This window comes from Neolamprologus brichardi, chromosome 1 (genome assembly GCF_056152115.1).
Source record: "Neolamprologus brichardi isolate AB-2024 chromosome 1, ASM5615211v1, whole genome shotgun sequence".
NCBI lineage: Eukaryota > Metazoa > Chordata > Actinopteri > Cichliformes > Cichlidae > Neolamprologus > Neolamprologus brichardi.
In genome coordinates, this window is record NC_142104.1 from 28,987,799 (window position 1) to 28,998,190 (window position 10,392).

General features: G+C 38.7%; 1 protein-coding gene across 2 annotated transcripts in view; it reads left to right on the forward strand.

Annotated features, from left to right (window-relative positions):
• Nucleotides 1-10,064, forward strand: part of chrna7a (cholinergic receptor, nicotinic, alpha 7a (neuronal)) — a 31,011-nt gene extending 20,947 nt beyond the window's left edge. For both annotated transcript variants that reach the window (XM_087840609.1, XM_087840607.1), the window contains exons 6-10: nt 253-420; nt 530-724; nt 6,756-6,842; nt 7,241-7,350; nt 8,872-10,064. In XM_087840609.1, the coding sequence (XP_087696735.1) occupies nt 253-420; nt 530-724; nt 6,756-6,842; nt 7,241-7,350; nt 8,872-9,414 (1,103 nt within the window). In that variant the 3' untranslated portion in view covers nt 9,415-10,064. The remainder of the gene's footprint in view (nt 1-252; nt 421-529; nt 725-6,755; nt 6,843-7,240; nt 7,351-8,871) is intronic.
• Nucleotides 10,065-10,392: the final 328 nt, after the last annotated feature.

Consider the following 10,392-nt stretch of genomic DNA (forward strand, 5'->3'; position numbering starts at 1 on the left):
CATTGTCAAATTGGATTTTGTACTCTTTCTCAGATGGATGGCACTTTGACTTCACATCTCCTCAGAGTAAAACTCTTTGCTGCCTCTCTTTTTCATTTTTCAGTTTCTCTCTGCTTCCTATATACCAGACTAATCGAGTGTGCTCTCTAACTAAGCTTGGAATATTCACGTGTCCGTTTCTATCTACAGGTGATGTACAATATGTATGAAAGCAAGTCTTTCGGCATCTTTCAGTGTTTCTCACCACAACAGGGATTTTCAAGAGCACCTGCCACATCGATGTGCGTTGGTTCCCGTTTGATGTCCAAAGATGTGACCTGAAGTTTGGTTCCTGGACATACGGGGGTTGGTCTCTGGACTTAAAGGTGATGGATGCAGATATCAGCAATTACATTGCCAATGGAGAGTGGGATCTTGTTGGTAAGTAAGGTTGTCAGTAAAATCATTGAAAATATTTTGCTCTAATCTTTCTCTCCAAATTTCTATAACCCGTCTGACCACAGTAAATGTATGCCTTGTTTTGAATCAGAGGTTCCAGGACAAAGGAATGAGCATTTCTACGGCTGTTGTGAGGAACCGTACCCTGACGTCACCTTCACCGTGGTGATGCGCAGACGGACGCTCTACTATGGCCTCAATCTTCTCATCCCATGCGTCCTGATCTCTACTCTGGCCCTGCTTGTCTTCCTCCTGCCTGCTGACTCTGGAGAGAAAATCTCCCTGGGTAAAACCAGCTTCATTCAAAAAAAATGAAGACTTTGCAATTGAAGTCTTGTAATCTCAAGACTTCAATTGCAAAGTTAAGAACCTGCATTATAGATGAAAACCCATCAAAAGTTAGCAAGCAATGGATGGCCATGATACGCTAATAGGAGTCCACATATTAAGAAACTAGCAGGTACGTGGCAACCAGAGGTCATAAAAATTTAATTACATCCAGCTACTTCAGGCAACACCAGGCAAAAAAAAATTCTGATAGTAGAAAAAGGTGTGTCCCATCTTTTCTCAACCCTCAGATGAGTGATTTAAGCAACTACCACAGTTACCTACATTACAGGGTTACCTAGGTAACCGGAGCCTGGAATGTCCACTAGCAACAAACCACAAGCGACAAAGACTATGTGAAAGTCCCTTTACTGTACTCACATTACTGAAACCACCATGCATTTTTGGTTACATTGTTGGATACCTGACACACAGTCAGATCCATTTCCTTGTGCTTTTCACCCCTCAGCCTGAAAAGCTGTTTGGGTATTTTGTCAATGCAATAACTCAGGAATGAGGGTATGTGAGATTTTCAAATTGATACAAATGGTACATCTACTAAAAATCTCAGATGAGTTTGAATCTCATTGAATCTTTGACCTTCACCTCAAGATAGAAGGTCAAGTTTGTTTTTTTAATCTTTTGAACACAGGAACTCAGAAAGATGTCAACTAGGATTTTCAAATTTATACCAAAGGTGCATTTGCTAGGAGGCCGAAGGATAGCACTGGTGGCAGAATTTTAGAGCAGCCACAGAAAAACAACATATTAACTAAGTGGACAGTTTACAGTGAAGACACTTCTTGACTTCTTACCACTGTTTTCTCAGCTGCTATATGTGCTAAAGACAATCGTGAGGTTAGTTAAATAAAATTAATTAAATAATAAAGTTGGTTAAACAATGTAATGGCATTATTTTAAAATTACTCCAAAACTCTTTGTCTGCAATATGTTCTTTAAGCAGCACGTTAATGCATATCACCTCAGTATCACAACCATACTGATAAGTCTGTTAACCAATATTGAAAGCTTTAATCCCACTCTGTGAACACATAGCTAGCGCCAAATGTGGTTCTACTTTTTTAGACACAATGGTAAATGGACTGGTTCTTATATAGCCCTTTTCTACTCTGTCCTCAAAGCACTTTATACAGCTAATTCATTCACCCAATCACTTCTAAGCTTAAGTGCTAAGTATCTAACATTCATACACATTCACACTCCGATGGATGCATCGGAGAGCAACATGGGGTTAGTATCTTGCCCAAGGATATTTGGCATGCAGCCTGGGATCGAACCACCGACCTTCTGGTTAGTGGCTGATCCGCTCTGCCACCTGAGCTACAGCCACCCCCATAATCTACCTAAAGCTGTGGCTCTGAATTAAAAATGCAGATAGTTTAGAAACCAGGAACTTCCAAGTTGCACATTTCTGAATGTCACTAATTGCAGTAGTGCTTTTGCAATTAGTGAAAAGATAAAATATTTTCTTAAAACTTAAAAAAAATTAAACTTTAAGTTTCTGAGCTACCAAGCAAAGTTACTATGAGTCGAAGACATAACCTTAATTGTAATAGAGTCGAATACAATAATAACACAGAGCATCAATTCACATTGAGAACAATAAACCCTCTATATGCTTAAACTCACTGTATCAGCATTGTCATTATGAGCTTGCCAATATTGTTATTTCACTCAAATTACAAATCTAGCAAAGCTACTCATATAGACTCCTTTTTAATATGAATTGATTTGGGATATCACTCTCAGTTGGAATGCATTTTGTGAGTGCAGAAATCCTTGTGCCAATCAAGCCATACGCTACATTATTTTTAAGCTGTCTTATCACCGAACACTAAACTAAAATTCCATTAGCTTCATTTTTTTTTTCAAGATAAAAGATCGAGATCCATTCTCTTCTGATGAGCTCATCTGGGCAGCTGATTTTGCTGTGGTGCAATATTCCAGATTTATATCCTGTGTGACTCTAAAGCAGCCATCTGTAATATGCGTTTGTTGCCAGAACCATAAGACGTCATCAATTTTAATTAGGGTTTCAGAGGCATGTCTGCACCTCTGCTACTTAGAGTGTACCCTTCAGACATTGTTTCACCTTTGATACTTCAGTTGCGTGGCATCTTTTTCAGTTAGACTTTAGAGTTTAGGTGTTCTGTTTAGGTCCTGAGTCACAGTATTGTTTCTGCACATCTACCAACCGATTTCTGAACATTAACTTTTCTCAATGATGTGTGAGAAATGATCCTCAGGTTACAAAGGTAATTCTGTTAAAACATTTTCAATTTTGTTCTTTTGCAAGTGCTTCCAAGAAGCTTCAATGTCACAATTATTGTAAAAAAAAAAAAATCAAATGTTCCTAAACCCCCATGCTACAGAAAGTTTGATCATTTTGTAAATGACCTTATGCTGACGTGACTGTGATCTTTGTGATAACTATGATATGAAAAATGAAGCAAAATAGCAAAAATTAATGAGTTCATAACAAGGTTACATCATTTACAGCCCAAGTAGTTTTGACACGCAGCCAAACCTTCTTTCATTATTCTTTAATTTTTCTCCATCTTAGACAACTTCAAAACCACTGCTTACCCATATTCTCTTGGGTAATCAGTGGTTTTATGAAAACCAATGGCTTTCCAGCAATCCTATTGCTCCGTGGCTTAATGAAGTGACCTAATTATAACCACAGATTGACAAACAGGATTGTCAGAGGACCTCTGAAAACCTTTAATCTTATCGCAGTTGTCAGAGTTGACTGAGTGTTTCATTCATTCATTATAAATGCTTTATATAGACAGTATCTGGGGTGTGTGTGTACTGCATGTTTCAGTAGAGGCTATTAATTTATGTAGTTTCTGCCTTTTTCAAATGATTAGAGTCCTGTGTTGCAGCTGGATTCCTTCATTAACCAAATGATGCCTAATGTGCGGGCTCACTGTGTGCATTTTCATCTGCATGTTGCTTTTTATGTTTTCAAAGCTTATAGAGGAAAGAGAAATGAGGATTGGGTGTGTGAAGATATAAGTTGCTATGATAGTATGAATTCTTCTTTAACACAAAATTAATTAAAAACTTTTACGTATAATGCGGTTCACTTCAATGTCTCATAGCTTCTTCTCAATCTATGTGTGTGCTGACTATGTCATAAAAAACACTGTAAATGAAGTCAGTATATCTAGTTACCCAACTCAACGTCAGCATTTTTAAGAATGGCGAACACAGAGTGAGAAATGTGTTTTAATGCCAGCATTTATTGCCCGGTTTAATTTCAAATTATTGAGCTGCCATGAGAAGTGTGATTTGTGATATTATAAATGGATCAACAGGAACATTATAGTGCATTTAATGGTAAGATGAAAATTTAAGGAAAAACAACAAAATAGCCAAATAAAATGAAACTAGTTATGTTTTGAATGTTTGAATAGCTAACTGTTTGATATTATGCTATTTAAACTACAGTATGACATTTTTAAGAAAGATTATTGTGTATGTAGTTATGCAAAGAAGAGAGTACAACCCATGATTCATTGCATGACCCAGTTTGGGCTGCTGAATTGATGGCCTCAAATCACTGTGCTTGACTCTAGAATACTTGTACATAGAGGAATATATGGTCGATTCAGTGTGCCCAGGTCCTGTGGCTGCAAAAGACACAGTGCTTGACAGTTGAAATGAGGTGTTTGTGTTAATATGCTGTGTTTGTTTTTCACCGTAGATGGCGCTATGGTCAGTTTCCACTTTGGTGTCGTCTGTTTAAAGGACATTGTTCCAGAAATCTTGTAGTTTGTTCAGAAACTTTGAAACCTGAAGCTGTGCTGCCATATAGAAAGAAGAGGCTTTCTCCTAGTTATCCTTCCAAGCCACCTATACTTGTTCATTCTTTTCCTATTTGTCATGCCATGAATTTTGACATTTAACACAGTAACTGAGGCTTGTAGTGTGTGTGATGTAGCTCTTGATTTTCTGCCGTTTCTCTGAGTACTGCATGGTCTGAACCTGGGATGAGTTTGCTGGGCTGTCCACACATAGGTTTGTGTTAAATGGACTGGTTCTTATAAAGCGCTTTTTTACCCTACCTGAACACAACTTTATACAACTTGGCTCATTCACCCGTTCATACAGTGCTTTCTATCTAACATTCACACATATTTCTACGTTGACAGATGCATCAGAGAGCAGCTTGGGGTCAGTATCTCGTCCAAGGTGTGCAGACTGGAAAAACCACTAACCTTCCAATTAGTAGATGACACGCTCTACCTGCTAAACCACAGCCACACCAAAGACACCTAAAACACCTGAAGGCTCCAGACCAGCAAACTACCAAAACCTCTGTTTTATAGATGAGCGCACACTTGTTAACAATAGATTAATCAACTACATTAACGGCATTTGGCTGCTACTTATTTGATCCTCATGTTGTATTTCCTGTGTCACTGGCCTGGTCTTTTTCCCCATGTCTTTTGTCTCTCTGCACTGTCCCTATTTAAGAAATTCCAAAAATAACTTTTGAAGATGTTGAAGAACATTAATACTCTCCTCAGTCCTTTTCAGATTTAAATATTCTTCCCTGATCCAAAGAAAGGACTAAAGTAGCAGTTATGACAAACTCAAGCCGCTTTTAAAGTGTTTTTCAGAGGCATCAAACGCACATGGGCATGCATAGGGGAAGTTGCGAAGTTAAGCTACGTTCACACTACACGCAAAAGCTCATCAAATCCAATTTTTTTGACCCTATGCGACCCATATCCGATCATGTTATGACAGTGTGAACGGCACAAATCCGATATTTTCAAATCCGATCTGGGTCACTTTCGTATGTGGTACTGAATCCGATACATATCCGATGTTTTAGAAAGCGACTGCTGTGTGAACGGTCATGTCGCATTAAATCCGTCTTTTACGTCACTGACACAAGACAGTCGCCAATTATCAGCGCCGGAGAAGCGCCCGATAAGACATCGCGAACGCTTCCTGGCCATCCGGTGAAACTGCTGGGAAGACAACGTTGGAGAAATGTTAACATTTTATTTGTACTGTATAATCTGCAGATTCTGACAGAAATCTGCAACTATCCTTTGAAGCACCGCTCCTCTCTAAAACAGCAATAAGGATCATTATTAGGTTATCTACATTATTATGTAAATAACAAAATAACTTAAAGCAAAAATTGGGAAACGTGAAGTCCGAAGTCTTTATATTAAGGGCCATCAGTCAAACAATATTGTTTGCTCTGGGTCTAAACAGAGCAAGTTGTGTGTGACATCTTCTTTTGCGCATGCGTGCCGCTTTGAGCGTTCACACTAGAGCGCGTTTACTGTCGCATTTTATTTGTAGTGTGAACGAGCAGACAAAAAAATCGGATTTGATCAAAAAATAGGAATTGAGCATTAAGACCTGCAGTGTGAACGTAGCCTTAGTTAGTCATTAAAGCCAGTGGTGAGGTGAAAATTTGTCTCCCCATAGCTAAAGATACATGTTGCTCTTGCTTTTACCTTTTCAGGTCATCTTGTGACACAGTGAGGTTTGATCACTCCCAAATTTTGATTTATAGAGATTATATGTTTCAATTTTTCACATTTGACTACTGTGAATTAACCAGTTGCTGTGGAGTAGAATAAACCTTAAAACAAAGCAAAATTAGCAGACTAAAGAAGTATAAGGTGGCACAAATTCATGGAATAAATTGAATGGCTTTGTGCGAAATAGGAACAAAATGTGAATAATAGAATAAATCTGGGTACAAAGCAACTGCAAACACCTGAAAATGATAAAACGGTCATTTTAATGTTTAATACGTCTGCAACAGTATTTATTGCTATAATATTAGAGGGTCTTTGTGTCTGTCTGTGACATAACATCCAACTTATGGTGATTTGTAGCTGATTGAAAGATCAAAAACATACGTGTGTGAATACTTTTGTTGAACTACGTTTTGTTGTCAGCTGATAACTGAGATTTGGTTTCCTCCCCAGGTATTACGGTCCTGCTCTCTCTGACTGTCTTCATGCTGCTAGTTGCAGAGATTATGCCCGCCACATCAGACTCTGTGCCTTTAATAGGTAAGCCAGGCCAAAGTTAAAAGCGGTTCCTATGGGTGTCAACTACTATCAGAGAGAAGCAAAGGGTGAAATTTTCTGTAGTCATTTTTCATCAGGGATTTCCTTATATCACAGTGTAGCCAAATTCAAGCAGCTACCCAGTATTTACATTTCGTTTTGGTTTAGGGATCTGAGTCAGTCTGTTTGAATCAGTGGAATGAAAGCACTTCTTCAGGCACATAAGTGAGCAGTAATGCTCAAGGGATGAAGACATATTTGCTGTCCTTAATGATCGGCCCGGCCTTTCTTCTTGTATGCATAACCTTGATGTTATCTTCTAGTTTTCTCGTTGTTTTTTTACTACACAGTACTTCTTTCTGATCCATTCTGATTGCCGCCTGCATTTCTTTTTTATGCAGCCGAATATTTTGCCACTACAATGGTCATTGTTGGTCTCTCGGTGATTGCTACAGTTCTGGTCCTGCAATATCATCACCACGACCCTGATGGAGGCAAGATGCCAAAATGGGTGAGTGTTTTCTAAAACAATAAATTTGAATTTTACTGGCATTATTATTTATGTAGTTTCACTATAGACATACGCAAAAATATGGAATACATTAAAAACAAACTGTTGACAAACCTAAATAAAATGCACATTTTTAAGTATTAAATTGAAAAAAACAAATGCTAGATATAGCAAATATGACACTGATTAAACATATATATGCAAATTCATAAGGGTTAAAACTATATCAAATATAATATATATAACAAATATAACATAAGTGTATGTAATGTATATATGTATGCAGCAATTTTTTTGAAAGATATTTCAGAAAAGCTGGGAAAGAGGAACAGAACAATCTCTAACAGTTCCAAACTAAGGTTACTAAGAAACAGATTAGTAACATAATTGGATACAAATTCACAGTAATCATCTATAAAGGCCATGCTAGTGCTGAACAATATATAAATTCCACATATGCTGCCATCCAGATGACATTTTTAAGCAATCTACAATAACCTGCTTGCACTCTGGATTTGTCACATGGTGAAAATATTGCATTATCTGCACTATGAAATGAAAAATGTGAAAAATAAAGCCCAGAGAAGTTCAGCTGGAATCCTATATGAAGCAAGAATAGGAAAACATTTAGCTCTCAAAACTGCACTAATGGGCTCCTCAGTTCTCAAGCGCTTCAAAGAACAGGTGATGCAACACGGTGGTAAACAGTGAATCCACATTTAAAAACGTGTTGCTTGTATGGGCAGAGTTTTCAAAAGAAACTACAATTTTTCCTTTTTAACATTTGATAAGTTATCTTTGTACTATTGTCAAAATACATATAGGGTTTAGATGATTTCCAAATCGTTGCATCATCCTGTTTTATTTACATTTCATTCAGTTTCCCAATTTATTTGGAGCAACTGGTAATAACCTAATGAAAAGGTATGGAGCCAAAGAATGCAACAACACAAAGTGGAGTGAACACCTGCATGTTTTATATACTCACTGGACAGTTCATTAGGTATGTACGTTTTGAAGATGAAAAGGGGGTCCAACCCAGTACTAGCAATGTGTGGCTAATAAAGTGGCCAGTGAGTGTGTACTCAGTCCACTTTTTACTGTGATTTGTCAATTTGGGAAAAGTTAATATGACTAAATGGCCTGTATTTGTATAGCGCTTTACTAGTCCCTAAGGACCCCAAAGCGCTTTACACAACCAGTCATCCACCCATTCACACACTGGTGATGGCAAGCTACATTGTAGCCACACACCAGGCCCTCTGACCACCACCAGTAGGCAACGAGTGAAGTGTCTTGCCCAATGACACAACGACCAAGACTGTCCAAGCCGGGGCTCGAACCGGCAACCTTCCGATTACAAGGCGAACTCCCAACTCTTGAGCCAGGATCGCCCGCGATGACAAGTTGAGCATCTCTGTAAACATTAATGTGTCTAACCCATACAAATGAGACTGATATTCTGCACTCAATCTTATTTGAGTTCTAATCCACTCTTCCATTCACCGTTTTATCTCAAAGACCCGTGTGATCCTCCTGCATTGGTGTGCCTGGTTCCTGCGTATGAGGCGTCCAGGTGAGGCGCGAGTGCGTTCAGCCTGTCACAACAAGCCTCGACGGAGCAGCCTGACCAGCATAGACCTCAACATGAGCACCTCAGCCTCCCAATGCACCAATGGCAACATGCTCTATGTCGGCGTGCGTGGCCTGGAGAGCATTCACTGCTCCACTGTTGCCACCTCGTCTGACTCCGGGGTCCTCTGCGGACGCCTGGTTGGACGGGCAGGTGAGGACGAGATGCTCCTCCCAGCAGGTCAGGTCACCCCAGTTGGAAGCCTAGAATTAGAGATGGCCAAGATCCTGGATGAGGTGCGCTACATCGCGAAAAGGTTCCGTGACCAAGACGAGGGTGAGTCTGTGTGCAACGAGTGGAAATTCGCCGCCTCCGTTATCGACAGGCTTTGTCTCATGGCTTTCTCACTCTTCACTATCCTCTGCACTATTGGTATCCTCATGTCAGCACCCAACTTTGTAGAGGCAATTTCCAAAGACTTTTTCACTTAGTTGTTGCCAGGAAATAAATGATTCATCAAATATAAAAGCCTACACCAATCACTGTTCTCACAAAGTAACCATTTTCAAACACACGGGGTAGTCATTTGGATACACTTACCCATACTTAATCCAAAGTTAAATGTAGAATGTATGTGATACATAAACAGCTGAATATATGCATCACATTACATTATTGAAAACTAGCTTTTCTCTTTTCTATCACACAGCCTGGCTTCACACCCTGATCCTCTTGTACTGTATGATTCTCTAAACTGCATAGCATTGCTTCAATGATACAATTTGCTAACCTGGCAAGAATGCTGTTATTAGTTATGCTGTGTTACCTGTGTATTACTGTGTATTATAATGTTTCTGTAATGTGTAATGTGGTCCATATACATAATGGCTACTGTACCTTCTATTCAAATGTATTTAGCACATTTCTATATCATACATTACATTGTATTACGATCATAAGTAGAACCAAAAGCCTTGATTTAAATGTCTTCTTACTTGGTTTTACTTACTGTTTATATTTGTATGATTTGATCACTAAGAATTTCTCATAGTTCAAAATATTGTATGTTTCATTTTTTACCAGTTAATTTCAATGGGTTGATTCTTGTCCACTTTGAAGATTCATAAATAAATTCATTCAATTCAAAAACAATCCCTTGTCAATGACAGATGCTCACATGGGACAACAGGAATAATGTCTTTTTTTACACTTTTTCAGTGTTTTTTTTAAAAAACCATACACATAAAGCAAATGTGGAGCTGTTTATGAAGCAAGAGTTTAACCTTCTGAAAGCTAGACAGAGGTTCTAGCAGTAGGATAGTACGTGTCATCTTAAACCCCAGAATTAGTTTGTCACACATGTCACAGCCAACAAACTCAAATGCACTAGTCTCAATGAAGAGGTTTTCTTGCAGTGAGGTCCGAGGCCTGGTGAAACAGGTGAGTCCACTTTTTTCAGTAGGATTCTC